A 13,374-nucleotide genomic window follows, 5' to 3' on the forward strand; every position below is an offset into this window, starting at 1 on the left:
TGTAGGTGGATGGATTATAATACTAGAAAACAGTATAAAAATAACCTGAGATTTCCTGTTAAAAGGAATGATATTCATGATTGTTTTAGTTTAGATTGTTAGTGTTTGGATGGTGTTCTAGTCTCATGGAATGTTCTGGTGCTTTGTATGTTAAGTAAAGTTGGTCCTCATTGACTTAATTTGTCAGACAACATTTGATTATTGTGTATGACGCTGGGTTTCCAGGCATTAAACTGGAGGTCGTGCCATTGTTTTTTAGTGCACAGCAGCAGACACCTGACGAGGAAGCATCGCAACCACCTACGCACCAAGATCGAGTCGGGCGAGGGCACGGTGCCCGTGCGGTGCCGGGGCCCGGCCCAGACCTGGGACGGCGTGCTGCAGGGCGAGCAGCTCATCACCATGTCCTGCACGGATAAGATCACCAGGTTGGTGCCTCCCCTTCACTTTGTTTACGGTTTTATTTATTTATGGTTTTTCTGGTATCTCCTGATGAGTTTGGGCTAGGAATGCATTGGACACAGTGACATCCTCTTTGTCTTGTTGTTAACGTCAGCTTAGGGATTTCATTACAATTGTAATTATCACCTTCCTCAAAGTTTTGCACTTCCTGGCCCTGGGTGTGTGTCTGGGGGGTGGGGGGTTGGTGGGCTGTTACCTTAGACTGAGCTCTGCCCCCTGCTGCCCCCTGTCACCTCCACATGCCTGCACACAGATCATTTGTTCACCTTACACTGTGTACACGCTAATTTAATCGCATGCAGGCAATTATACATTTGGTCCCCATTACTCTTAGGCCCATAATGTACTGTAGTTATTCCTGTGTATACTGTAGTTTCTGTATATTCTGCACTTACGGCCCTTCTGCGTAGATGAGAAACTACAATCTGTTGCTTTGCACTTGTTCATGTGTAATTGCAATTAAGTTAAATATAATCAAAAGACACTGTTTTATAGACCCACCTCCTGTAAATACGTCGAGCATCTATCGACAGATCAGGCAGAGTTCGACAACATGAATGTAGAAGCCTATGAATATGGACTCTATAACTCTGTATACCTCTATAATCATTGCTGTGCACTGCTGTTTATGTGCAAATGTTCTTACAAAGCGGAACACAAGACACCTTAACATAAACTTCATATAAAACATTCCTTTAGCAGGAGGTCTCTGACCTACAAAGATTAAAGCACTGATGGAAAGAAATTATTTTCCTCGGGAGGAACAGTGATTAAATAAAGCATTGTGTGTGTGAGTCAGGTGGAGGTGTGAGTGTGTGCAGGTGCTTTATGTGATGCCTCCTGTCTCAGTCTATGAGATGTTATTGAATTCCCATGTGTGACTTCTAATTTCTGATGATGATCGTTTAAATCTCTACACTCATTTATTTAATTTGGATTCATTTCCATACATACAAAAAATCTATATGAATGAGAATGATTTAAACTGAAAAATATGTGTATTGGCCTGAACCAGACCCGCATTCATACATTAACTCTGTCCGTCCTCTAGTTTTATAGTCCTCAAATAATTTGCTTACAGTTTTCTCCAGGAAGTCTATAAAAATGTAAAGACTCCTCTCTCCTCTGTAATAAATACTCACACTGCTGTGTCATCACTCTGAGAATGTTTTCTCATGAACTGCTGGTGAAGCTGTGATAACGTTGTTGGAGTATTTCAGAGTTTTAAGCACAAAGCAACATTTTAATAAGCCTCTGTTCCAAAAATCCACACGTTTAGTGATACTGTTGAGGTTTCATAAAAGGAACACCCCCATCACTGCAGACACAGTTGTTAGTATTCTGAAATGAATGTCAGCATTGATGGAAAGTAAACTTTGTGTCAGATCAGGTCTGATTTCACTAGTATGAAGACAATGCATCATTTTAGAACAGTTCGTTCTTTGTAGAAGTCCTAACTTCCATCCCAGCATCTCTCTCCTTCGTCCAGTCTGTTCAGTTCAGGTGAGAAAACCAGGGCTACCCTTGAGAATACTGTACCACCCAGCAGGTCTGGGTCCATTAGTTAACCTGGCTGAGTAGTGAAATGCTTGCAGAGGCTTCCTACAAGCGAGCGACGCGCGGCTACAGCTACGACGGCGTAGGAGAAGGAAGCAAGTGAAGCCAAACGCTACTGGCTCCAACTGACAGTCCATCATTCCTGCAGCTGCCCATTAATGAGCTTTGTCTGATCCTCCTCGTGTGTAGGTGCTGGTTTCTGGCTTTGACCAGGCCCGAAGCCACAAATGGAGCCTAGTGAGCCACGCAGCGGCAGCTGAGGCGCCGTGTGAGCGGACTGGCACAAACACACACAACGGCAGCGAGCTCCAGCCGTTCCTCCGCTGTTAATTTGACCAATTTGATTCAGTTGGCCGGGGCTGGAGCTGCTGTGATTAAATCTACCCAGGTCACCAACGCAGGTGAAAGCAATTACTTGACAAAAAAATAGAGTGACGTCTGGGGGGGGGGGTCACGCAGCTATTCTTCCCCTCCCACTATTATCTCCCCTCCAATCCGTCCAGATCGGGCGGTAGACGCAGCCTCTCGGCTCCTTTTTTATATTGCTGTAAATGATCGGTGGCTGTTGGTAAAGTGAGTGGGTCACCGAGGGCCAGTTTATCAAGGTCAGAGTGGAGGGTGGAGCTGAGAGGAGCTGAGGGCTCAGCACAGCCACGCCGCTGCAATCTGAGAGAGATTCCCCAGATGCTCTTTTTGTCCTTTGTCACACTCATTGTGCAACCTCCATTATTTTTGCTGTAGTCCTGCTGGTTCAGTATTCACCGTGGGGGGCGAAGATTCCACGCATTCCTCCCTTCCATCCTCGCGTCACCTGACAATAATCGTTTTGTTTTCTTAAACTGAGCTCAATGAAGCCCGTTCGCTAATATTTGATTTAAAGTCGACAGCTGGATTTAATTGAGGGGCCTAAATGGCTTTCATATAACGATGATGTTCGTCATTCCAGCGCAGTTTTATGCAGATGAACACATTACTTTAATGGCCGCGCTCGCCGGAGGAGGGAGGAAAGGAAAAATGTAAAGAGAGCGAGAAGTGGTCTCTTAAAATTCACACACTTGAGCCAGATGCTTGTTTTTTCTAGCATGAGATTGGAAGATGTTTCTGATTCATGGTGTCGCTTTCTGGGTAAAATAATATTTCAGGCTAAACTGTTCCTGTTTTGGTGGTGTGTGTGTGTGTGTGTGGGTGTTGGGGGGGGGGGGGGGGGGGGGGGGGGGGGGGGGGGTACACATCTTGTTGACAGATTGCAGGTGAAGTGGGTGGCCGCTGCTTTACCAGCCTGTTTAGTGATTCACAGAAAGATGTTAATGTTAATTGGCTGCTCAGGTGGCAAAATAACCCGTAATGAGTGATTATTTAAACTGTAAGGGATAAATAAGAGTAGCCAATGATAAAAGGACTGATTAACAAAAAGAACAATGATGTAAAAATCAGTGGCACAATGTCCGGCCACTGAGTGCACCTCATCAGCCCACCGGCCCCGTGCGCAGCAGGATTTCAGGGAAACAATGAGAATAATAATAATAAACACTCTAATTATCATATCCCATCCATAAATTAGCATCTGCTAGTTAGCCGGCTGATTTCCCCTCTAGGCGGCACGCGACCAGCGACTGCAGCCTCGGTGCCGGTGGCGCCGGCAGGTTTGGGCCCACAGCCATCGCGTGTCAGTCACGGTTCTCTCCAAACAAACCCGGAGGTGATGGGCCCTCGCTCCCGCTCCCGTGCAGTGCATTAACCTCAGCAGCTCCACAAAATGCAAACATGCTAATGTGTTGTTCCATGTAATGAATGATGATGTACTGACCTTTGGCAGCACCGGTGCTGTTAGTGGTGATGATGTTTTTTTATCTGTGAATCAGGGAAAATGGGGGAAAAGAACACGTGTGTGTGTGTGTGTGTGTGTGTGTGTGTGTGTGTGTGTGTGTGTGTGTGTGTGTGTGTGTGTGTGTGTGTGTGTGTGTGTGTGTGTGTGCGCGTGCGTGCGTGTGTGTGATTATCTGTGCTGTCAGTTCAGCAGCTGTTATTCATCACGTCCCACGTCAAGATAATGATCAAATTGTCTCTCGCTGTCATTGAAGCTCTCCTGCTTCTCTTCCCACCGCTTCTCCTTCCCACGACTTCCACACAACTCGTCCCCTCTGCTCCTTCTAACCTACATTCTCATAATGTTCCGTCTCTCTCCTCAGATGGAACGTCCTCGGCCTGCAGGGGGCGCTGCTGAGCCACTTCGTGGAGCCCGTGTACCTGCACAGCGTGATCGTGGGCAGCCTGTGTCACACGGGTCACCTGGGACGTGTTCTGAACCAGCGGCAGGAACGTCTGGGGCCGCTTCCCACCGCATACAGACGCAACACGCCCTTCCTCAGTGGTACAACTACGACACACGCAAAATTACAGCACCAATATTTCAATTGAGTCCAGTTTATTTTATATTCAATTCACAGACACAGTGATTCTTGGGCTCAGGGTGTCTAATGAACTTGGCCAAACTGATTTGGGTACAGTGGACTGGGTAAGACGTCACCCGTGGCCCAGGCAGGAATATAATACTGCACAGTACCTGACCACAGGGGGTCCTGATAGCGTCACAGAGGATCGGAGGGGGTTTCTCACCAGGTGAAGCCTGTGTGACAGATGTGTGGAGCCGTGGGCGCCTGCATACAACTACAGAACGCTTAGATACGTACAGTAAATCATTTTCATGCTCATACTTTCACAGTAATGTGAATAAACACATATAGTGCTGGTTGTGTGTTGAAGGTTTGTTGAACAGGGGATGTGGGTTTTCATTGTTTTGGATTGTGGGTCTCCTCAGGTCAGAGCTGTCAGGATGGTGTCGATGTTGTCAGCGGACTAAAACCTGTAAAAGGAAAACAGCAGGTCTGCGGCTGGTGTGCGAAAACCCACTGACTGTAAATAAGCAGGTTTCTGCCTGAAATATGGATTATTTGGTTCTCAGTGAAACTACAGTAGTGACTCTATGAGCGCATTTAACTACAATCCAGGGTTTGCTGTAAATATTCATGTCACCTCAAATGAATTCTGACTTTATTTTTCCTATAATATCATATTCAGGCCTGTCTTGAACCCACTTTCTAGCAACAGCTGGAAACCACCGCACAACACCGGCGCGTTACATCAGCTGGAGGCAGTCAGCGTCGTTCCTTAAGAGCGGAGCAAGCGAGAGGGGATTCTACGCGTACATATACACAGGCTCTCTGCTTCCAGCGATGCTTTTTAATACGTCAGCTCCACAGTGAATGAACGGCATCCCTCCCGTGTACCTTCTCTGCCGTCACGTCGCCTGGCGCGTCTGCTTCCAGCGGCTCCACCGAGACCCGCGGCGCTTGTTTGTAGTGGAGACGAACGCTGGAAAAGCGTCTGACTCGCAGGAAGCGCGTCAGACGCCTCAGATCTAGGCCGGTCGGAGGCGCTGAGTGACAGGGACGCGTGGCGATGTAGGGCACGTTTTGTTGCTGGGGATCATTCAGGGGAACAGAGGAAGTGACTATCACGTACAATGAGACGCATCAGGCGGCGGGTGAATGTGCTGTCGCGCGTCTTTCAGGTGTGTTCAAGGTTGCAGGGCCCCGGCTGATTAATTATTACAGCGCCAGGATGAATATCGTGTGAGGTCCACACTCATCAAGATTGATAATTGCGCTGATTTGTCCTCTGGTGATGATCGCGGGGATAAGGGTATCATTAAATCCTTCGGCCATGGTCTAAGTGAGCGATTCCCCCTGATTTGGTCAATGGCTTCTTGAATGGAGTCATTCGACTTAATGGAATGAAGTTTATATATTTAGATATTCCACTGCTGTTTGGACCGTCGCAGCAGGTACCGTCCAGTAATTCGACGCCCCGCTCAGCTTGCGTGTCCCCTCTGTCAGCCCGACCCACGCAGAAAACATAGTGAAGGGTGTAAAGGTGAAGGAGAGGCAGGAAGAAGACGGACAGACAGCGGAGCCGACCGTGGCTCCAATCAATGCAATCACAGCCTCCATCAGACAGCCATTCAGTGCGGAGGCAGCTCGGACAGCGAGGGCGAGGCATTCAGATGTCCGCACGCATGTCTCCCCTTCACCTCTCATCTCCTCCTCCACCCTTTCATGGGCTCTGATGGTCTCCCCTGCTATTGTGTGCGCCGGGTTATTTAAAACCAACACCCCTGGAGGAAATTCCCAGGGATCTCGGGGTCGGCGCTTATCACACGCAGCCAAAGCAGCTCCACTAGAACCCCGCGGGCCCAACGCATCGATGGGCTGATTCGTCCTTCGCTCTTGTTCTGCTGTGCACTTCAAACGTGAGCCCAACCGGTGGCCGCGCTTTATCTTTCTGGGAGAAGCAGAATCAACAAAGGCAGCTAAAGGGAATAATTGGCGGCCGCCACATTCCGAGCAGCACAAGCGTTTTTAGAGTTATTGTGTCTTTGTTCACACTTTCAGAGTGATACAAGTTGCAGTATGATATAAATTTTAAAGGTAAACTTGAATTCATGGTAGATAAAAAATGCAATTATTCATTACATGCTAATGCAATCACCTCAATATACTTATTCATCAGAAGCAAAGGTGCAGTAATTACAGGACCTGCTTCTCAAAACATGAGGCGGCCAAGGAGCCAAATCCATGTAGTTCATCTGCTCAAATGGATCAACGGCAGCGGTCCACTGGATTCTGTCCACACACAAGATGTTGATGAGACGATAAACAGAACCTCTGTTGACCAGGTCCTCGGCACAACCACCTCTTGGTGACTCACTCATGAGTTGTGCATTTACCATCAGTGCTGTGGAATTTAGCGTTTTCTCTTAGTCACAGTCACATCCATGCTTTCGTGTCTATGTTGCACGCAGCAGAAAAGAAATCCATCGTGTCAAAAGCTCAGTGTCAACAAGTAACAGGAGGAACACACGCGTTTCCCAGCCTCTGGTATTCTGTGTGTGTGTGTGTTGTGTGTGTGTGTGTGTGTGTGTCCTGTAAAGTTATGAATCCCATAACCAGAGGCTCCAATGCCACCTCCTTCACGTCCGCTGAACGAGCTCCAGAGGAGGAATTGATCAAGTCTTCAATGAGGGAAAAATCAAAGTGGCTATTAGAGAAACAGAGGAGTCAAGTTCATTGAAGGGAGGAAATGAGCCATGAATGGAGCAGGAGAAAGGAAAAAGGCAGGATGGATTGGAGGCTCCATTGTTCTGAGAGGTGCATCTGCAAAAGGCAGAAGATGGGTAATAAGCGACTTGGAGAAGTGTGAGCGCGGCAGGCAGTTCATTCCAGCAGCAGAAAAGGAGACCTGAGGTTGGTGAATGGAAGAGTGAAGATGGGAAAATGAGTGTGTGGTGTGTGGGGGGGGGGGGGGGGGGGGGGGGGGGGGGGGGGGGGGGGGGGGGGGGGGGGGGGGGGGGGTGGGGGGGGGGGGGGGGGTGGGGTGGGGGGGGGGGGTTGGGGGGGGGGTGACGTGCAGGCACGTATTGTGCTATTGTACATCAGGTATAACAAGCCGTCTGTCAGACTTCAGCATCAGAGGCAACTGTTGATCTGCAGCGAAGCCGCCGCTAACGCTGCATGATGTACTCACAGCCTGAGAGTGGAGGTGAGGCGGCGTTTAGCTGCCAGTGAGCGCGAACGACCCCCGGCTCCGGTGCGGCGCCTCCGCCCGGCTCACCTCCACCTCCCTCCACCCCCCTCCACCGCGCTCTCCTCCACTGATCCCTGTTAGAGGTCTGCAGACGGACAGTCCAGCCGCCTCCTCTTCAATATAAATATAAATGCATGCTTTTTGTAGCGTTATCACAGAGGAGCTCTGATCTGCTCCCAGGTCTGTTACCGACCCTGTTGTGCTGTCTTCACCCTAGGACTGAGCAGTGCTGAGTATCAACAGCCAGGCAAGGCCTCCGGCGTCAGCATCAACTGGACGCTGGGTGACGCGCAGCTGGAGGTGCTCAACGCCAGCACAGGACGCAAACGGGACTCGGGAGCAGCCTCGCGCCTCTGCAAGCACGCCCTGTTCACCCGCTGGGGCCGGCTCTACCGCAAGGTGAGGCCAGAGAGTGGGCCCGGGTGGGTGTCAGTGGGAGTGGGTGTCAGTGGGAGTGGGACTGGGTGGGTGTCAGTGGGAGTGGGTGTCAGTGGGAGTGGGACCAGTTGGTGTCAGTGGGAGTGGGTGTCAGTGGGAGTGGGTGTCAGTGGGAGTGGGACCAGTTGGTGTCAGTGGGAGTGGGTGTCAGTGGGAGTGGGACCAGTTGGTGTCAGTGGGAGTGGGTGTCAGTGAGAGTGGGCCCGGGTGGGTGTCAGTGGGAGTGGGTGTCAGTGGGAGTGGGACTGGGTGGGTGTCAGTGGGAGTGGGTGTCAGTGAGAGTGGGACCAGTTGGTGTCAGTGGGAGTGGGTGTCAGTGGGAGTGGGTGTCAGTGGGAGTGGGACCAGTTGGTGTCAGTGGGAGTGGGTGTCAGTGGGAGTGGGACCAGTTGGTGTCAGTGGGAGTGGGTGTCAGTGAGAGTGGGCCCGGGTGGGTGTCAGTGGGAGTGGGTGTCAGGGAGTGGGTGTCAGTGGGAGTGGGTGTCAGTGAGTGGGTGTCAGTGGGAGTGGGCCCGGGTGGGTGTCAGTGGGAGTGGGTGTCAGTGCAGTGGGACTGGGTGCGTGTCAGAGTGGGTGAGAGCCACGTGCTCCTCAGAGACAGCACAGGTGCCCTCAGGGCGACTGTTTGATTTGATTGGTTGGAATAATTCATCAGAGTTTCATTTGTCAGACACATTTTGACTGTTGTGCTACGGCAGGAAAGGAGCTCCAGTAGCAGGGTGGAGCCTGAGCCGAATGGAACACAGCCTCCTCATTAATTGCCCTGTAATCTGCTTCTTAAGACGTGTCTATTGTTAGACAGTCATATTAATTAAAGTTCCATTGAAAGCCGGCTTCTCCGGTGGATCTTTTACCTGCGGGAGGAAATATTATGACGTTTGTGTGATCAGTGCGGGTGGATGAATACGCGTGTTTAAGTTGACGCCCCCTGGAAGCGGGCGGAGGCAGACACAGCGGGGGGTGGCGTGACCCCAACCCCCCCCCCCACCGCTGCTGCAGAGACGATTGTCGGCATCTGCCACAGAAGAAGCTGCCGCTCATCAGAACCTGGCAGCTTTAATTCACATCCCCAAAACTTTATGTAACACACACTGGCTGCATCGCCAAATGGCGGCCGTTAAAGCATAATGACTATGAAACCATAATTATTTGGAGAAGTACTCGAGGAGCCCCCCCCCCCCCACACACACACACCCCTAAGTGCTCCCAGCGCGCCGCATAGCGGGGCCACGCAAGAGCGCGCGCACTAATCTCCAAAAGAAACTTTTGCTTACTCGCTCTCCGTCTTTCTCGGCACTTGTCTCTCCGCCGATCTTCATTGTTTCGCCCGGCGACAATAGAAACGCACAGAAAAGCACAGAGAATGTTCAATTGCTTGTGAAATTTAAATGGGGAGATTACACAGCTGTTGAAGCCCCCCGCCACCTCCCAACCTCACCCAAATGCATTTGTGCCGCCTCATTCGTTTTGTTTTGCTCGTTCTTCTCTCCCCTCCAACTTACAGAACCTTTAGCCTCTGAGCCCCGGCTTCATTCCTCTCTGTTTCCCCTCCTGTCTCCACGTCTGTCATTTTAGCTGACTCTCTCTCTCTCTCTCTCTCTCTCTCTCTCACGTCGCCTCCTCTGTTTGCTCTGCAGATAGGGATCCCTGCGACTGGCTCGGCCGACCACCAGCTCATGTACTGTGACACAAAGATGGCCGCGCGCTGCTACCAGACAGTGAAGCAGCACTGGTTCAGGTCGCTACAGGAAACGGGCCTGGGAACCTGGGTGAAGAAACCGCCTGAGCAAGAACAGTTCCTGCTGCCAGCCTGAGGAGTGTGTGTGTGTGTGTGTGTGTGTGTGTGTGTGTGTGTCTTTGACTTTTATTTTTTTAGAGTACGATCACCCCCCCCCTCACATCTTCACACCTGTGAGTTCAACTCATGACCATCATCGCCATCGCCCGATGCACGGGCATCGGGATGAAGGTCAGCCGGCCACGCTGACGAGCGGAGGGATGTGAAAAGACGGCCTTTTTTCTATCTGTCCCTTCTTTAAACAGGCACATTTAAGCAAACACACCCCTCTCTGGCTGTCAGGGGGTGGGGTAACCTTGAGCAGAATGAAAGGCAGCTGCTATCTTGTCATCAGCTATTTCCGGGCCCCGAGGCTCCCGCTGAGGAGCAGAGCCACAAGAGAGGGAGCGGGCGAGCGAGAGAAAAAGGAGAGGGAGAGGTCCACGTCCAATTACCGGCCCTGTCAGGGTGACGGCTGATAGAGGAAGAGGAAGGGACGTGGGAGTGAGGGAAGGCATCGCTTCACCTGCCCCTCTCTCGTTCCCGTCTCCATGACTTCCTCCTCCCTCTGCCTCCATCTCCCCCTCCCGTGCCCTCTTTTCATTTCCCTCGTCCCTCTGTTCTTAATGTGACACAACGACAGGTTAATACACCATGTCCCCCCCTTCACCCTCCTCTTCTCGTCGGTAGAGAGGAAGAGGAGGCTGAGGCGAGGTGTGTAAATGCAGCCATTACCTCTCGGCTAAGTACAAGTGGAGGTGGCGGCGGGGAAGCGTCCCGTTTCCTTTGGTTTTTAACCCGGGTCACCGGAGTTTTTCCTGTTTCCGTCCGTCTGAATCAAAGCAGGCCGCCGTCGCTAACAGCAGGTAGTAGCTGTGACTCTTTACCCGAGGCCATCACCAGTGTTGGTGGTTGTTGCTTTTTTATTTGTGTAGGTAACTGTTATATTCATTACTATCATAGCTGTTGTTCTGTCATTGCTGTGCTCTCTTGAAACAGTTCAGATGGTTGGTAATGAAATCCAAGTAGTGAGAGTGACATCTAGTGGTGGTGTCTGGTATTGTTTGCCCATCCCAAATCCCATTTAGTGTGTGTGTGTGCGGAGGATTTGACAAACAGGCAGATTTACTCAAGAATTGAAAATATTTAGCCTGCACTTGGGTTTCCATTCATTACAGGCAGATTTATTGAAAACGAGGACCAATCGCTTACATTGTGACATTTGTTTAGTCTTAAAACCTCTAATTGTTCAAGTAGAAAATATCCCAGGTTTTATTCATGCAGCACATAATGAAGGTAATCTGCTCTAATTAGGTTTTACACTAGTTCTTGCAGAACCTCGTTAGTCTTTTAATAGTTAGTTTGAACATGTCAAAGTGCCACAGACACTGGAGAGGTATTGTCCATTATACCTCATGTTCCAGTAAAGTTTTTCACTTGCACGATCTCTCATATTGGCGTAGTTGCAGGAACAGATCTCTAGATCAGCAGCATAATGATCCTAAGAAACAACCGGTATTTGTAATAATATAGTAAAACACAAAGTACAGTGAGAAAAATGTAACTAGACTGGAACCCAGGAATTTGTGTATTTTGAAAGTGAACTTCCATTGAAGCCTTTGGAGCAAAACCCCTCACATCACACTTTTATTTGGAGGCTGAACAAAGAATATCTTACAGTTGTTCCAAAAGCATTGTTTACATTTTACAACCAAATCCAATAATAATAAAATGAAATTAGCTAAAATATGTAGCGAGTGAACGGAGTAGCTGCCTTTGTGTCTGTGGGTGTAGCCTCAGGGGAAACTGAGTCAGGATTGATGTCATTAGCGTAATAGTGTATGAGATTGAGACCCTTGTTTGGCTCCACCTTCGGTTTCCTTTAAGGCTGGAAAATGACCCCTTTTTTGTCTAGTTGTACAAACAAAGGGCCCCTCACGCCTGCATTAAGGAGGGCCACAGCGCCCAGACGCGCATCCTGTAGCAAGAAACATGATGTTTTGTGTAAATCTGGTCTTTTTCGCGTCAGAACAGAGCGATCGTTGTTCCCTTCATCCACGTGTCACCTTCAGTGAACAGCATCATTCCTAAAGCATCACAGCATCTCATGACATATTCACTGGCCATGGAAACAAATGAAGAGATTTATTTTGAAATAGATTAACGATAAGGCATGTCTACATGGCAATACTGTATCTAAGAGTGTACATATGTATAAAACATGTACAGAGGATGCCGACAAAGACGAGAGAGAGCCTAAAATGTCCGATTGTGATGAACAATAAAGTATATGAACAGCTGCTGCTAAGGTCTGTATATTGCACTTAAGTAAAAGTGAATGTTTGTACCGTACATGTGAATAAAACCACAAAATCTTGTCATTTTATTCTGTCTTGACACTCTTTGATAAATCTAAATGTAATGGTTACTGACTAAGAACATGTATTATTAATCATTTCTAACAAATCAAATAATGTGCAGGTTAATATTAAAGCAGCCGCTCTCCTCCAGTCTCTCCCAGAGGAGCTCCCGCGGGGGAAATGCTTATCTCTGTCAGGCTCGGTAGCAGGTGTCACACACACCAGCCACGGAATTATCCTGGAGGAAGAGGAAAGGGGAGCAGAGTGAGGGGGGGGGGGGTGAAGGGTTTCCTCCTCCGCAGCATCCACCCTCTCCCCTAAGGCCACAGAGTCGACTGTGTGCACCACAATAAAAATCCTAATTGACAATTTGCTCCAGTGGCTGGTTACAGGCAGCCAGCTCCAATCTACTGTAATAGACAGGCCACAAAAAGCTCACCCGATGTGGTCCCACCCAGCGAAACCTAAGAGGCATAACACGCTGAGCAGGACATGGTGCGAGGCCTACAGCAACACGGCGCATTTGTGTTGGAATCATTTTGTCCATTCATCCATTAGTCCAACCAAGACAGTAGCTGTCTGGACACAAACATGCAGGGGTGGGAATTTCCCAGTGAGGAAAGATTGACTCTACGTGTCTTAATTCTTTTGTTGGTTCCATACACACCGTACACACACATCCATGTATCCTTTTGAAAGAAATGTAACGAGACGCACACTGGTCACACTGGTCACACTGGTGAGCCCCGACCACCACGGTTTTAATGTCAGACCTGACTGGGCTCTGGCTCTGCAGCGGCTCCATGCACACGTTTCATGCTCAGCCATGTTGTGGCTGCTTGGTGACCAGCGCTGTGGAAACCTATACCTTTGAGCTGACTCTAGTATAATATACTGTAGTGTATATATAAGGCTCACTGTATATTCAGAGGCTAAGGGTTCATTGAACCAACACGCATTCAAAGAAGGAATCAGTTCCTAAACTCAAGATCAGTTCAGCTCTGGACTTGTGACTAGAAAACTCCAGAGCGTCTCATACATACTTAAAGTATGGGCCTCATTCATTTTAACCATATCTTTTTTTTCTCATTTGTCAGTTATACTAGTTCTAAGGTATTCTACTGTACTCTAGTTCTT

At 49.2% G+C, this 13,374-nt stretch overlaps 1 protein-coding gene across 1 annotated transcript in view; it reads left to right on the plus strand.

Moving 5' to 3' along the window:
• The window catches only part of adarb2 (adenosine deaminase RNA specific B2 (inactive)), a 134,624-nt gene extending 122,361 nt beyond the window's left edge, over positions 1-12,263 (plus strand). Inside the window, exons 7-10 of the mRNA XM_055508596.1 lie at positions 260-428; positions 4,209-4,390; positions 7,880-8,061; positions 9,738-12,263. Coding sequence (XP_055364571.1) covers positions 260-428; positions 4,209-4,390; positions 7,880-8,061; positions 9,738-9,914 — 710 coding nt within the window. The 3' untranslated portion in view covers positions 9,915-12,263. The remainder of the gene's footprint in view (positions 1-259; positions 429-4,208; positions 4,391-7,879; positions 8,062-9,737) is intronic.
• Positions 12,264-13,374: the final 1,111 nt, after the last annotated feature.

Source organism: Betta splendens, chromosome 4 (genome assembly GCF_900634795.4).
Source record: "Betta splendens chromosome 4, fBetSpl5.4, whole genome shotgun sequence".
NCBI lineage: Eukaryota > Metazoa > Chordata > Actinopteri > Anabantiformes > Osphronemidae > Betta > Betta splendens.